The sequence below is a fragment of the Sorex fumeus genome, unplaced genomic scaffold (genome assembly GCF_029834395.1).
Source record: "Sorex fumeus unplaced genomic scaffold, SorFum_2.1 ptg000093l, whole genome shotgun sequence".
In the NCBI taxonomy this organism is placed as follows: domain Eukaryota; kingdom Metazoa; phylum Chordata; class Mammalia; order Eulipotyphla; family Soricidae; genus Sorex; species Sorex fumeus.
Window position 1 is genome coordinate 9,718,276 of NW_026606150.1, and position 14,710 is coordinate 9,732,985.

At 71.8% G+C, this 14,710-nt stretch overlaps 4 protein-coding genes across 6 annotated transcripts in view; all 4 read left to right on the top strand.

Annotated features, from left to right (window-relative positions):
- Positions 1–14,710, top strand: part of TALDO1 (transaldolase 1) — a 44,282-nt gene that overhangs the window by 28,067 nt on the left and 1,505 nt on the right. The gene's annotated exons all lie outside the window — the stretch shown is intronic.
- On the top strand, positions 1,157–5,514 carry PNPLA2 (patatin like phospholipase domain containing 2). The gene is made up of 9 exons (XM_056131857.1): positions 1,157–1,453; positions 2,602–2,834; positions 2,912–2,977; positions 3,115–3,324; positions 3,426–3,486; positions 3,794–3,970; positions 4,054–4,186; positions 4,896–5,018; positions 5,106–5,514. Exons 1-9 carry the CDS (start codon positions 1,267–1,269, stop codon positions 5,383–5,385), a joined length of 1,470 nt encoding a protein of 489 aa, XP_055987832.1. The 5' UTR covers positions 1,157–1,266; the 3' UTR covers positions 5,386–5,514.
- Positions 6,651–9,878, top strand: CRACR2B (calcium release activated channel regulator 2B). Of its 2 annotated transcripts, XM_056131861.1 has the most exons (10): positions 6,651–6,951; positions 7,418–7,562; positions 7,645–7,756; positions 8,133–8,313; positions 8,563–8,709; positions 8,788–8,878; positions 8,966–9,058; positions 9,220–9,386; positions 9,497–9,568; positions 9,657–9,878. In XM_056131861.1, the coding sequence occupies exons 2-10, from the start codon at positions 7,431–7,433 to the stop codon at positions 9,826–9,828; spliced, it is 1,167 nt and encodes a 388-aa protein (XP_055987836.1). In that variant the 5' UTR covers positions 6,651–6,951; positions 7,418–7,430; the 3' UTR covers positions 9,829–9,878. The 2 variants fall into 2 exon arrangements, with proteins under 2 accessions (XP_055987836.1, XP_055987837.1); XM_056131862.1 differs by lacking the exon at positions 9,220–9,386.
- CD151 (CD151 molecule (Raph blood group)) lies at positions 11,018–14,426 on the top strand. Of its 2 annotated transcripts, none has more exons than XM_056131878.1 (9): positions 11,018–11,130; positions 11,646–11,719; positions 12,018–12,139; positions 12,480–12,671; positions 12,781–12,855; positions 12,946–13,050; positions 13,141–13,299; positions 13,802–13,888; positions 13,958–14,426. In XM_056131878.1, the coding sequence occupies exons 3-9, from the start codon at positions 12,056–12,058 to the stop codon at positions 14,015–14,017; spliced, it is 762 nt and encodes a 253-aa protein (XP_055987853.1). In that variant the 5' UTR covers positions 11,018–11,130; positions 11,646–11,719; positions 12,018–12,055; the 3' UTR covers positions 14,018–14,426. The 2 variants fall into 2 exon arrangements, with proteins under 2 accessions (XP_055987853.1, XP_055987852.1); XM_056131877.1 differs by having other exon boundaries at positions 12,023–12,139.

The window sequence follows — 14,710 nt, forward strand, 5'->3', positions numbered from 1 at the left end:
TCCCTCTTTCAAGGACGAAGCAGTCTAGTCCCAGCCCTAACGGAACCTTTTTTTTCCTTTTTTTTGGGCTTTTTTGGGTCACACCCCGCGATGCACAGGGGTTCCTCCTGGCCGTGCACTCAGAATTACTCCTGGCGGTGCTCAGGGGACCATATGGGATGCTGGGAATCGAACTCGGGTCGGCGTGCAAGGCAAACGCCCTCCCCGCTGTGCTATCGCTCCAGCCCCTAACAGAACCTTTTTGGGGTTTGGGGCCTGGGGTCCCCGAGTCGGAGGGCGGCCAGGTCACCTGGCCCTTGGCGCTCGCTCTGCTTCCTCCGGAGCCCTCTTGGAGCGCCCCTCACCTCCCTGTCCAGAGCAAACTCGGACCCGCACCCCAACTCAGGTTCCTTTTCTGGCTGTAAACAGGCTGATGGGAGCCGGCCCCACGCTAAGCTCGGGGCTGGCAGCACCCACGCGCCCTGCTCGGACTTCCCGTGGGTGTCCCGCTGGCGGAGGGAGCCGGGCGCACACCGTCGCGGAGCAGAGGGAACGAGGTGCCGGGAGAAAAATGCGGAAAGGGGCCGGCGGGTGACCTCACCGGGCGCCCCACCTGCCGGGGCAATTAGCGAGCGGGGCGGGCCGAGTCCGAGCGGCCGCCGCAGCCGCCCCAGCCGCGGCAGAAGCGCCAGGTCGCGGGCAGGTAGGGAGACCAACGCGGTGGCGGAGGGGCGGGCCGGGGCGCTCCGGGAGCTGAGGGTCGCATCCGGCCCGGATGTGTGCGGTCGTTTGGGGCCGATCGCTGCCCCGGGCTCAGCTCTCGGGGTCCCGGGCGGGGGTGTTGGTACAGCCAGGGCAGTTCCCGAGGCGGGACAGGGCCCGCGTCCGCCGGACTCTGGCCTCTACCAGCACCCACGACGGCGGGAGGGCAGGGGGCGGGAGGCCGGGGACCTGGACGCCGTTTGGGGCCAGGCCAGCCTCTGCAGGGACTTGTGGGGGGCTTCGCCGGCAGCGGGGCGCAGGGGCGGGGCGGGGCCGGCGGCCGGGGCGGGGCCTCCGGGCGGGCGGGGCGGGGCCTCCGGGGGCGTGGTCGGGACGCGGCCGTTCGCCGCGCGTTCCGATTGGGCCGCCGCCCGCGGCCCCGCCCCGCCCGGCCCCGCCCCCGGCGCGGCTAAAAACACCGAGTGTGCGGCGGCCGCGCAGCGTCTCCGCCTTGGCCGGCGGGGACCCCGAGCGAGCGCCGCCCCCGCCTCCGCGCAGCGCGCCGGCCGATCGCGACGAGCGGCGATGTTTCCCCGGGACACGACGTGGAACATCTCGTTCGCGGGCTGCGGCTTCCTGGGCGTCTACCACATCGGCGTGGCCTCCTGCCTCCGCGAGCACGCGCCCTTCCTGGTGGCCAACGCCACGCACATCTACGGCGCCTCGGCGGGGGCGCTCACGGCCACGGCGCTGGTCACCGGGGCCTGCCTGGGTGAGCGCGCGCCGCCGCCGGCGCCTTTGTTTGGGCCGAGCGGGGCGGGCGGGGCCGCGGCCGCGCATTGGCGGGACAGCCCCGTGGGCGGCCCGGCCGGCCGGCGGGCGGGGGCAGGGCCCGGAAGCTCCCCAGGCCCCGGGCGGCGGACCGGGCGCCAGCGGTCACTGTGTCCTGGGGCTACGCCGTTCCAGGCCGCTCCGGCCGAGCCGGCGGCGGGGACCAGCGCCCCGGGGCAGAGTCCTGGGCCCTGCCAGGGTCAGGCTCCACGCACCACGCCAGGGTGACAGGTGCCAGCCGCCGCGGCCCCTGGCGGGGGTGTGTGCGGGGCTGGGCGGCGCCTCCCGTCACACTCCGGGTAGCCTGGGGTTCTTGGGGAGTCCCGGGGGCTTCCGCCAGCCCCCAGCCCGGTCCTGCAGTCTGGGGGCCAGTAGGATCACAGGCCCCGAGTGCCCTGCCCCCAGGATCCTGCCTACCTCTGCCCCGAGTGGGGTCAGGGAGGAGCTAGACTCTACTTTCTTGACTCCTGGGGCTTCTGCTCTGGCCCTGCCCCCTCAACTGCCCACCCCAGAGCAGCGCCCCTCAGTGGGCAGTGCATCCCCACTAGTGTCCCAGTGCCTAGCTGGGGTAGCCCCCCTACTCCTAGTCTAGAAGACTTGGTCATGCGAAGTTAGGGCAGCGTGCCAGGCACGTCCGCTCCCACCTGCTGGTGTCCAAAGAGGTGGCATTTTTCCTGGCTTCTACCCAGCCCTTCCCAGGGTTGTTGTCCACTCTGGCTTTGTTCTAGGCCAGTCCTAGGACATGGGTGGGCCCCCTTTTCAAGCCTTGTGCCCTGGGACCTGGGCGACCTGGTGGACTCGTGGGTCTGGACCTAGCCAAGTGGGTGAAGGCGGAGGCTGGTCAGAGTTGAATGCCCCCACCCGGTGGGTGCCACACTCCAGCCAGGCTCAGTGAGTGAGTCATGGGGAGACGGTTGCGAAATCCCGGACAGAGGGCAGGCGCTGGTCTCAGCTGTGTCCTGGCTCTCAGGGGCAGGTGGCAGATGACCCAAGTGGGCTCTGATGGCCTCCGGCATGCCCGAGTCCCGGGACCCTGACCGTCGACCCGCGGGTACGCACCCGCTCCTGACCCTGGCCCTGCCACCGTAGGTGAGGCCGGAGCCAATATCATTGAAGTATCTAAGGAGGCCCGGAAGCGGTTCCTGGGCCCCCTGCACCCCTCCTTTAACCTGGTGAAGACCATCCGCGGCTGCCTACTGAAGACCCTCCCTGCGGACAGCCACGAGCTTGCCAGCGGGCGCCTGGGCATCTCCCTGACCCGTGTCTCGGATGGCGAGAACGTCATCATTTCCCACTATAACTCCAAGGAGGAGCTCATCCAGGTGGGAGGCCTGCCCTGGCGCCTTGGGGTGCAGGAAGCAGCCCCAGGCCCGCTCACAGCCCCTGTCACTGCCCACAGGCCAATGTCTGCAGCACCTTCATCCCGGTGTACTGCGGCCTCATCCCGCCCTCCCTGCAGGGCGTGGTAAGTGCCTCCCGCGGGCCTGCCCCTCTTACCCCACTTCCCCCGGGGCTTGCCCAACTTCCCCGGCTGGAGGACGGACGCGGGCGGTGGGTCCCAGGCTGCGGCCCCTCACCGCGTGCCCCATGCCCGTGCCCCAGCGCTACGTGGATGGTGGCATCTCGGACAACCTGCCCCTGTACGAGCTCAGAAACACCATCACGGTGTCCCCCTTCTCGGGCGAGAGCGACATCTGCCCGCAGGACAGTTCCACCAACATCCACGAGCTGCGGGTGACCAACACCAGCATCCAGTTCAACCTGCGCAACCTCTACCGCCTGTCCAAGGCCCTGTTCCCGCCGGAGCCCATGGTGAGCGCCCGGACCCGGGCAGCCCGGGCATGGTCGGGGAGCGGGGGACGGGGGGCGAGGGGGCGGCTGCCCACGCCGGCTTCTCCCTCCTGCCGCCGCAGGTGCTGCGCGAGATGTGCAAGCAGGGCTACCGGGACGGCCTGCGCTTCCTGCGGCGGAACGGTGCGGGCGGGGCGGGGCCAGGCGGGGCGGAGCGGGGCCAGGAGGGGCGGGGCCTGCCCGGACCTGGCTGGGAGGGGCGGGGCCTGGTGGGGCGGGGCGGGGCCATGCGGGGCGGGGCCTGCCCGGACCTGGCTGGGAGGGGCGGGGCCTGGTGGGGCGGGGCGGGGCCATGCGGGGCGGGGCCTGCCCGGACCTGGCTGGGAGGGGCGGGGCCTGCCCGGGAGGGGGCGGGCCGGACCCGAAATGCTGCTGCCCCCTGCCGGCCGCCGCGCGCAAGGCCCCCTGACGGCGCGTCCCCTCCGCCCAGGCCTCCTGAACCGCCCCAACCCCCTGCTGGCGCTGGGCCCCGCCCGGCCCCCGGCCCCCGAGGACCAGGACGAGGAGGCGGAGGAGGCCGCGGACAGGGCCCGGCCGGAGTGCCCCCTGCCGCCGCCCCGCGACGACCACCGCATCCTGGAGCGCCTGCCCGCGCGGCTCAATGACGGTGGGTGCGCGGGCGGGGCGCGCGGGGCCCCGGCGACCCCCGGCGACCCCGGCCGGCCGCCAACCCGCCTCGTGTCCCCGCAGCCCTGCTGGAGGCCTGCGTGGAGCCCAAAGACCTGCTGAGCACGCTCTCGAACATGCTGCCCGTGCGCCTGGCCACGGCCATGATGGTGCCCTACACGCTGCCGCTGGAGAGCGCCGTGTCCTTCACCATCCGGTGCGGCTTGCAGCCCCCCAGGACGGGGAGACCCCGGGCAGGAGGCCGCTGCTGGCGGGAGGAAGCCCCGGCGCTGGCTGCGCTGCCAGGAGCCCGGGCCGGCCCGGGCCTGGGGTGGCCCAGAGGCAGAGCACGGGGTTGCAAGTGCCAAGCCCGGGGTTTGATCCCTGGCGCCACAGGGGAGATGCCTTCTTTCCTTTCTTTGCCCCGAGGGTGGAAGTCTTTAGTATTTATTTACTTTTTGGTGGTGGTGGGGGGGAACCACACCCCGTGATGCTCAGGCTTTACTCCTGGCTCTGCACCCAGGAGTCAGTCCTGGTGGTGCTTGGGGACCATAGAGGGTGCCAGGGATCGAAGTCAAGTTAGACCGCAGGGTCTGCCACGTGCCAGGCAACCGCCTGCCCGTGGTGCTACCGCTCTGGCCCTGGAAAGTTATTTGTAAAGCAACAGGCGGCGGCCGGAGAGATAGCATAGCGGGTCGGACACTTGCCTTGCACGCAGCAGACCCCAGGGCCTCTCCTCATCATCCCACGGGAGTCTCGAGCCGCACCAGGACTGAATCCTGGTCAGGAGTTAGCCCAGCACCGCAGGGTGCGGTCCCTCCTCCCCCAAAGTTAGGGGGTGGGGGGCACTGTGGTGAAACGTGTCGGTGAGGCAGGAGGGTGCGGGCTGGCCGCTGGCCCTAACCCCAGACCCTGACCCTCCGCAGCCTGCTGGAGTGGCTCCCTGACGTCCCCGAGGACATCCGGTGGATGAAGGAGCAGACGGGCAGCATCTGCCAGTACCTGGTGATGCGCGCCAAGAGGAAGCTGGGCAGCCACCTGCCCTCCAGGTGAGCGTCCCCCCGGCCTGGGGCCTCCGCGCCCGCTTGCCCGGCCCGGGCGCCCACTGAAGCCCGTGCCCGCCCCTCCCGCCGCAGGCTGTCCGAGCAGGCCGAGCTGCGTCGCGTCCAGTCGCTGCCGTCCGTGCCTTTGTCCTGTGCCACCTACAGCGAGTCGCTCCCCAGCTGGATGCGCAACGGCCTCCTGCTCGGGGACGCGCTGGCCAAGTGGGAGGAGTGCCAGCGCCAGCTGCTGCTCGGCCTCTTCTGCACCAACGTGGCCTTCCCGCCCGACGCCCTGCGCATGCGCGCGCCCGCCGCCCCCGCCGCCGACCCCGCCGCGCCCCCGCAGCACCCGCCGGGCCTGCCCCCGTGCTGAGCGCGCCCGCGCCGCCCCGCGCCCGCCCGCGCAGTGTTATCTCCTCGGGGACGCCCTCCGCCTGGGCCGCGTCTGGCCCAATGATTATTTATTTTCGCCGAAGCAGATGTAATAAAAGCCACGGCTCAGTCCCGCCTCCTTCGCCTCTGCAGCCCCGCCCCCGGGTCTGGGGGTCCCCCTGCCCCCGAGCCCCGCCCGCTGGACGCAGCTGCCAAGGGGAAACACTTGGCACTCGGTTGGTCGGCTGCTGAATAAAAACGAAGAATGTTTACGCAAGGAGGCGTCCACCTCTGAGCCGAGCCGGCGACGGGCGTGGGGCCCGCCGCGGGGACCAGCTGTGTCGGGTGGGCTCCCACGCGCGCGCTCCTCCTCCCGGCGGGACCCCCTCGCTCGGGCTCCCCGCCTGGACAGTAGCGAGGGGGCATCTGGGATGAGCGGGGCGGAGGGGGCTGCGGGGGGCGCCCAGGCCCTCTGGGGGTCGCAGGTCCCTTGGGGAGGGCACCGCGCACACCGTCCCGATCTTGGATCTCGGATCTTGGGCCTGCCCTGCGCCCCGCCTGAGCCCTGCCGGGGAGTCACGCGGCCGGAGCCCCCTGCCAACAATAACGGTTGTGCGCCGCGAAGGACCGGGAGAGCCGGCTGGGCAGGTCCCCGCACGTCTCCCGGGTGCCAGGGGCCAACCCCTCCCTCCTCAAGGTCCCGACCGATAGGCCCAACCTGTCACAGGCGGCCGGATCCCCGGAGCGAGCGCTGCCAGCCCCCCACCTGCCAGGGCGCACCCCCGCGGCCCCTCCAGGTGGGTGCCGGGCCAAGGCCCCGCCGGGAGGGGGCTGGGGAAGAGGGCCGCTGTCCCCAGCAGGAAGGCCACCGTGTCCCCCGCCGCCGTCCCGGGAGGGCTCGGCCGGAGGGAGGGGGTCTCCTTGCCCCACACGCTGGCACCTGCGCGGGTGCTCACGTGGCAGGGCGAGGCTCCTCGCCTCGGCTGTGACCGGCCTGGGTCCCAAGGCGCCAGAGCCGCAAGGGGGTGTGTGGGGCGGAGGGCGAGGGGTGGGCTCAGGGAACCCGCTGTCCGTCCAGCTGGCCCGGCCCGGCTCCTCTGTGTGGCTTGGACCGCCCTGGGTGTCCTGCCTCCGTGCTGGGGTCCCGCCAGGCCGAGCGCCGCGGGCGGGTGTGCAGAGCCGGGCCGCGGCGCGGGAGGCGGGGACAGGGCAGCCGCCGGCCACCGCCCCTCCCGCCCGCCGCGGGTCCCCTGTGTGCAGGGCCCGGCCCGTTTCCTGGAGCAGCTGCCCCCGGGGCTGTCCCGCCCGCGTCCTGGGGCTGCGGGTGGCCGTCGGGGCGCGCGGCGCTGCGGGCTGGGGTGGCAGCACCAGGGGGCGCAGGTGGCCGGCCGGGCCCTGCTCCAGGCGTGGCCGCCCCGCGGCTTCCGCCTGGACAGAGCTCTGGGCGCAGGCCCCGGCCCGGGCGCGTAGGGGCGACCTCTGCGGGGATCCCCCGCGCACATCCCGGACGTGTCCTCCGAGACGGTCCCCACGCGGGTCGGGGGGACAGCCATGGCCCTGGACTGAGGTGAGAGGGTCCCGCCATCCCCGAGACCCAGGGCGCGGTGGGCAGGACCCTGGTGAGAGGCGGGACAGCCCCGGGGAGGGAGGGACCCCGCAGCGCCGGCCGTGCGGGGGAGGTGGAGGGGCCAGTCTGGCGAAGGGGCGGGGCCGGCGGGCGGGGGGGCTGCCGGGACACACCCCCAAGGGCCCCAGGGAGGGGAGGGGCTCCTGCTGCCAGGACCTGCCCACTGCCGGCTTTGCGCCCCCCCAGCGGCCACCCCACGCTCCTTCCCTCCGTCGGGGGTCAGTTCCTGCCGGGCCCAGCCTCTCCCCCACGTGGCCCGCATCCAGGCCAGCCGCACCCTCCGCGCACCCTCCGCACGTGCCACATGGCCCCCACACGGCCCCCTGGGGCCCCACCCTTCCCGCCGTCGCCCCTTCCCGGGCTTCCTCTGGGGCGCCCTCAGCGGACTCCTTGGCTCCCTTCACAGCACCCAGCCCGGCATGGCCAGCCCCGCGACGGGGGCGGCGGGGGGCTCGGAGGGCCCCCGGGCAGCCGTGCTGGAGCAGGCCCAAGAGCTGTTTCTGCTCTGCGACAAGGAGGAAAAGGGCTTCATCACGCAGCTCGACCTGCAGGTGAGTCCGTGCCCCAGGGCCCGCGCCCACCCGCGCGCCCACCCGCGCGCCCTGCGCTCCAGCCTGTCCCCTGTCCGGCCAGGGCCTGCAGAGTGACCTGCCCCTGACGCCGGAGCAGCTGGCCGCCGTGTTCCACAGTCTGGACCAGGCGGGCACGGGCTTCCTCACGGCCCGCGAGTTCTGCCTGGGCCTGGGTGAGCTGCCCAGTCCCCCCACCGGGCCCCCTGGACCCTGCGGGGGCTCCCAGAGCACCACCTGCGGCCCCCCACCACGGAGTGCCTGAAGCCCACCCCCCGCCCCCCGCACTCGCTCCCCGGGACCCTCCACTCCCTCATCCCAGGCCCCACCCGAGGACTGGGACTTGGGGGAGTCCCGTTCTGGTGGGAACGCGGCTGTCACCTCTCAGACCCAGGCCAGGAACTGGACTAGAATAAGAAAAACAGGAAACCCGGCTCCCAGAAGGAGCAGGATATGGGTGTGTGTGTGTGTGTGTGTGTGTGTGTGTGTGTGTGTAGCGTGTGATCCTGCGATCTGTTGTCGGAAATCGCGCCCTCCCATCCATGCCTGCAGGGAGGTTTGTGGGGGCGGAGTTGGCCCAGGGCGTCCAGCCCTGCTGGGCTCCCGAAGAAACCTTTGAGACCGGCGGCTCTGATGTGCCTGGCACAGAGGACTCCCTGGAGGAGGAGGAAGAGGAGGAGGAGAGGTTCTGCGCGGCGCTGGAGCAGCTGGGCGTGGCGCGGGTCCTGGGCGAGTGAGTCAGGGGCGGGCCCCCCCGGCCGGCCCTTCGCTGACCTGGTCCACACGCCCCAGGCGGCTGTCGCCCCGTGATTTCCCGCAGAATTTGCATGTCAGGCTGCTGCGGAGGCGGCGTCCACACACACACGCACACGCAAACGCACACGCACACGCGCGCGCCGCTGCCCTCGCCGCCTGCCACACGACCCTCGGGGCGGAAGGGGGTCCGGCGGCGCCCGCCCAGCTGAGCCCTGCCCCCCTGCAGGCAGCGGGCGGTGCGAGCGCTGTGGACGCGGCTGCAGCGCGAGCGACCCGAGCTGCTGGGCGCCTTCGAGGACGTCCTGACCCGCGCGTCGGCCTGCCTGCAGGAGGCGGCTCGGGAGCGCGACGGCCTGGAGCAGGCGCTGCGGCGGTGAGGCGGGGCGCGGGGCCGGAGGGGCCGGCGGGGCGCGGCCGGTTCTGAGCCCCGGTCTCCCCGCGGTCGGTGCAGGCGGGAGAGCGAGCACGAGCGGGAGGTGCGCGGCCTGTACGAGGAGCTGGAGCAGCAGCAGCGCGAGGAGCGCCCGCGGGGGCGGAGCCAGGTGGGTCCTGGCCCCGCCCCGGGCACGCCCCCGCCCCGCCCCCGCCGCGGCGCGCGCGTCCGCTCAGGAGCCCGACGTGCGTCCTAGGACCGGCCCCGGGAGGAGCGGAGGGGTCGCCTGGAGCTGGAGCTGCACACGCGCGAGCAGGAGCTGGAACTCGCGGGCTTGCGGCAGCGGGAGGTGAGCGCCCCCCGCCCGGCTGCTGCCCTCCCGGGCGCCTCCGTGTTCCCAGCCTGGGAAAGGCGGGGGGGCGGGCCCAAACGCATCCCCCTCCTCCCGGAGAGCGGGGGTCGCGCGGGAGCTGCGGTCCTCTGCAGCCCGCGTCCCGCACACCTCCGCAGCTGGAGCAGCAGCTGCAAGCCAGGGCGGCCGAGCAGCTGGAGACGCAGGCACAGAGCGCCCAGCTGTGGCTGGCCAACGAGGCACTGCGGAAGCAGCTGGAGGACGTCCAGGAGCAGCTCCGTCGGCTGGAGGGCCACGTGCAGGGTCGTCAGGAGCAAACCCAACGGTGCCAGGAGGGGCGGGCGAGGGGTGGGCGGTGGGTGCGGGCAGCCTGCGCCGCTCCGTGCGCGCCCTCACTCCCGCAGCTGGGTCACCTCCTGTTCTCTCCTCCCCCAGAGAGGTGGTGGCGGTGTCCAGGAACATGCAGAAGGAGAAGCTGAGCCTGCTGCGGCAGCTGGAGCTGCTCAGGTGCCGAGCGGCGGGAGGGACGGGAGTCGCGCCCTGGGCCCGCGCCCGCCCGCAGCCAGCTCAGAGCCCTGCGCCTCTCGCACCCCAGGGAGCTGAACACCCGTCTGCGAGACGAGCGCGACGCTTGGGACGCCAAGCGACTGAGCAGCAGCTGCAGAAAGGCCCCGGCCGCAACTCGCCTGCCGGACCCCCCGTGCTGCTGCTGCTGCTGGGCTGGACCCCCGCGCCGGGGCTCCGGCCACTTTCCCAGCATCCACTGAGCAGCCCCGGCTGAGCCACTCCTGGAGGACAGCAGCTGTGAAGGAACTCACGGGGGTCGGACCCCCATGGGCCCCCAGGAGCCCCTCCTCCAAATAAAGCCCTGTGACTGCACGGCCGTCCTGGTAGAGGCGGCGTGGCCACGGCACTTGTGTGTGCATGTCTGGGTTCCCAGGGCACGGGGCAAGCAGGCGCGTGGTACTGCGTGCGTGATACAGGTGCACAACTTGTGGTGCAGCCTCTATCCCTGTCAACCTGTGGGTCTCGCTGAGTGCCCTGCTCGTGCCCTCAGCCCTTAGGGGCACTCTGTAGGAGGGAGGGAACTGAGGCCCGTGTGTCACCAGGGCACAGCCCCGGGTGCCCTGCCCCCCTCCCCAGCCTGACCTCACTGCCCCGAGTGGGCCAGCTCCGCACCCCCTCGAGCCTCCCCTCAGCCCCTTGGGAGGCTGCCCGGCCTGAAGCTGGGTGCTCATGGCTTGGGCAGTGACAGCAGGTGGCATGGGTAGGGGCAGAGAGGAACAAAGGGACAACCTGCGGGCAGCTGTTGAAATCCACGCAGATCCAAACCCAGGCCCAGCATATGGTCCCCGAGCACCACCGCCGCGGCACCTTCCCCAAACACAGTAGCTGGTGGCAGTGTGGGCTGGCACCAGCCTGCTGGGCCCGCGGGGCCTTCCCCTCCTGCCCCTCCACGCGGGAGAGCAGTTTCTGGCCCCCAGCCCTTGCCTCTCCGGCTTCGGCCGAGGTCTGAGCCCTCACACCAGTGACCCTGTAGGTCGGAGCATCCTTTCCCGCGCCCCCCCAAGGCCTGCCCCGCGGCACTGCTGTCCCCTCAGTCTCCAAAGGAAAGGGGGGTGGGTCCGGGCACCCGAAGGCTGGGGCCGGGCTGCTACGCTGCTCGGTGTCCCGAGAGTGCGAGAAAGGTTGAGCTGTGGGGTCCTCAAAAGGGCGGCGCCTGGCCCGCGGGTCTGGGTGGCTCCCCAGCGCGGCCGCCGGGAGCCGGGAGCGCGGCGGGTGGACCTGGGGGCGTGGCCCGACTTGTGGGCGTGTCGGGGCGTGGCCCGGCCTGCGGGCGACCCGGGGGGCGTGGCCCAGCGTGAGGCTGCGCGGGAGGGGCGTGGCCCGGCGCCTGGGCGGGGTCGCCGTCCGGCGCGCGTGGGCGGGGCCGGCGCTGGGCGGGGCCTCCCCGGGCGGGCCGGGCCGGGCTCCAGTCGCGCTTGCAGGCCGCGGACCCCGCATTCTCCGCGCGTCCGGCCGCCGCCCCCGCAGGCTCGCGCCGCCGGGCCCGACTCCGAGCGTGGCGGGTGAGTGCGCGGGGAGGCCTGGACGGCCCGGACGCGCTCCCGGCGCGATGCGGCCCGGAACGCGGTGGCCGGAGGGTCGGGGAGGCCGCGGCCCCGGGCGGGCCTGCTCCTGCTCCGGCGGGCGGTGGGCGCCGGGCAGCGGCTCGCGGGGCCGAGCCCGGGTCCCGGGGAGGCGACCCGGACCTCCGCCCGCAGGTGCGTGTGGGCGGGCTCCGGGGCGCGCCCGCGAGGGGCGGGGCCGGGCGGCGCCGTCCAGCCTGCAGGGCTATTCCTGGCCGCCGGGTCCCAGGGGCTCGGAACATTCCGGGAAGGGCGGCCACGCCCTGGCGGCCGCGGGGCCCGTCCACCAGGGCCCGCGCGGGGCCGTCGGGGCAGGGCATAGGAGGGCCGGGGACGCGGCAGGCCGAGACCCCCGCCGGCCGGTCCCCGGCGTCCCGTCCGGCCGTCCAGCCGGGTCCCGGCCCCGGTGCCCCAGGGTCCGGCCGGAGCCAGACGGGGCCGTCCTTGCGTTCCAGCGCAGCCTGTGGCCTGAGGCCTGCCCACCTGCCCACCTGCCCACCTGCCCCGCGGCGGACTTCCTGCCAGCCAGGTGAGTGCCGGGAGCGAGCCGGCCTCTCCCTGAGGTCGCGGCCCGCCCCTCCTGGAGGCTCCCTGAGGCCGGGGGCCAGCGAGGGGCCCGGATGGGTGATGCGGTCTGGGAATGCCCGGCAGGGTGGGGCGGCCAGCTGCATCCTGCGCAGGGCAGTCAGCGGGGACGATCTCGGGCAGTCTGTGCCCGCTCCCCACGTCCAGCCGTGTTGTTTCCAGGGCTGGGCAGGGCTCTGGTGGACATAGCGGCTGGCCTGCAGCCGGGAGTGTCCTTGTGAGCCCGGGGTGGCTGTCCCCAGTCCAGGCCCGGCGTTGAGGGTGCTGACAGCCCTCCAGGATGGGGGAGTTCAGCGAGAAGAACGCCACATGTGGCACCGTCTGCCTCAAGTACCTGCTGTTCGCCTTCAACTGCTGCTTCTGGGTGAGGCACCGCCTGCAGCCTGTCTTATGGGGTCTCACAGCCCAGCCCCCATCTCTCCTTGTCCTAGGAAGGCTCACAGCCCAGTGCTCCTTCCCTCCATACCCCTCCACCAGGTCTCTCTGGGCCCCAGAGCGGGGGTGGAGGGAACATCTCATGAATCAGCCCCCACCCCTTCCCCATTCCTTGGGGGGGCTTCTGCCAGGCCCCCCCCAGAACTCACTGGTCCCTCACCTCTCCCCCATATCCTGGGGGCTCCTGGCCCAGCCCCCCACCTTTCCCTTGTTCCCAGGGGGCTCCTCTCAGGGCCTCCGCCTCAATGGTGAACCCGTTTTGCCCACAGCTGGCTGGCCTGGCTGTCATGGCCGTGGGCATCTGGACGCTGGCCTTCAAGAGCGATTACATCAGTCTGCTGGCCTCGGGCACCTACCTGGCCACGGCCTACATCCTGGTGGTGGCTGGGGTGGTCGTCATGGTGACCGGGGTCCTGGGCTGCTGCGCCACGTTCAAGGAACGCCGGAACTTGCTGCGGCTGGTCAGTGGGGGTGTGGGGGACGGGGGGCGGGCAGCACCCTCCTGCGAGGGGCCCTGCTCTGGGGCCGGGGGCAGCGGTCCTGACGCGCCGAGGGTGTCCCTGTCCCCAGTACTTCATCCTGCTGCTCATCATCTTCCTGTTGGAGACCATCGCTGGCATCCTGGCCTACGTCTACTACCAGCAGGTGAGCAGTGGGCACCGCGGCCTCCATCCACTCCCTGGGTGGCATGGCCACACTGCCCGCCCTCGTTCATGGGCTCCCCTCGTCCCCCAGCTGAGCACGGAGCTCAAGGAGAACCTGAAGGACACCATGACCCAGCGCTACCACCAGCGGGGCCATGAGGGCGTGACCAGTGCAGTGGACAAGCTGCACCAGGAGGTGAGGGGAGCCCCGGCAGAAGCAGGGGTGGGGGGTAGCGGTGGGGTCCCTGCGGTGCGTGCGCCCTGCTCAGCCACGTGGTGCCCCCAGTTCCACTGCTGTGGCAGCAACAACTCCTACGACTGGAGGGACAGCCGGTGGGTGCACTCCGAGGAGGCGGACGGCCGCGTGGTGCCGGACAGCTGCTGCAAGACTGTGGTGTCTGGCTGTGGGGTGCGGGACCACGCCTCCAACATCTACCGGGTGGAGGTAGGTGCAGGGGCAGGAGGCGGGACACACACACACATAAACACACATATACACAAACACACACACACCTACTGGGTGGAGGTAGATGCAGGGACAGGATGGCAGGACACACACCCAAACCAGCTGGGACAAGAGGCAGCACACACACGCCCACACCCACACCCACATACCCACATCCCTTCCCCCCCAACCAGCATCTGCTGGGTGGAGGAGGTAGGTGCAGGGACAGAATGGCCGGACACACACACACACACACACACACAAACCAGCATCTGCTGGGTGGGGACAACCACCCACTCCTCCATTACAGGTTGGGGGCAGGGTGAGGTGCAGACCATCCTGGACACCTCCCCTGTGGAGGCAGCTGCCCCCCCCCCCTGCAGTGGGGTGTGCGGCACGCCCATGTGCAGGCTAATGGGGAGGGGGGGAGTGGGCATCTGCAGGGTGGAGGTGGGTGGGGGCGGGGCGGCCAGGACCCACCTGCCTCCCCCTCTCCCCCCAGGGCGGCTGCATCTCCAAGCTCGAGAGGTTCATACAGGAGCACCTGCGGATCATCGGTGCCGTGGGCATTGGTATCGCCTGTGTGCAGGTGTGTGGCGAGGGGAGCCTGGGGGGTGGGGGCTGCCCTCGGGCCTGTGACACGGGCTGCTCTGTGCAGGTCTTCGGCATGATAGCCACGTGCTGCCTGTACAAGAGCCTGAAGCTGGAGCACTACTGACTCCGGCCCGCACCTCGCCGCCGCCGCCCCACTACTGAGCGAACACTACTGAGCATTGGGCCACGCGTGCCTTTCTGCATGCCACAGTTCCCGGGGCCCCTCCCCAGGGCTGCAAGGGCCCTTGAGGTGGGGTCCCGGCGACCTGGAGTCTCCCCAGCTCCTGACAAACCCAGGGTACTCGGATGGTACCTAAGTGCCAAGGGACGCTGCCCACCGCTGAATCCCGGCTCACCGTCCAGGGAGCAGCTGGCAGGACCCTGTCTAGAGGCCATGTCCCCACTGCTGTGCTAAAGCCCGAGTCGAGTCCCTCCAGCCCGGGCCCCCACGTCCCCACTGCTGTACGAGTGCCTCGGTTGACCTGTGTACGCCAAAACTGAATAAACGCGGCACAGCTGGGCAGACAGCCCGCTTGCCTCAGAAAGCCACTCCTGTCCTGGGGTCTCCTGCTGCAGGGGGGTCCAGAGTGGGAGGGTCACAGAGGGCCCAGCCCTGCCAGCAGGCCCCCTCAGCAGCCGGGGTTGTGCAGTTTGGAGCTTTTGGGGGGCCGGAGACAGAATGGGGGGCTGAGGCACTTGCCTTGCTGGCAGCCAAGCTTCCATCCCTGACTCCACCCTGCCTGGGTAATCCCTGAGCCAGGCTGGGTGTGGCCCAAGCCCAAAACACACACGCAAAACAAAACAGCTCGGGGCATGG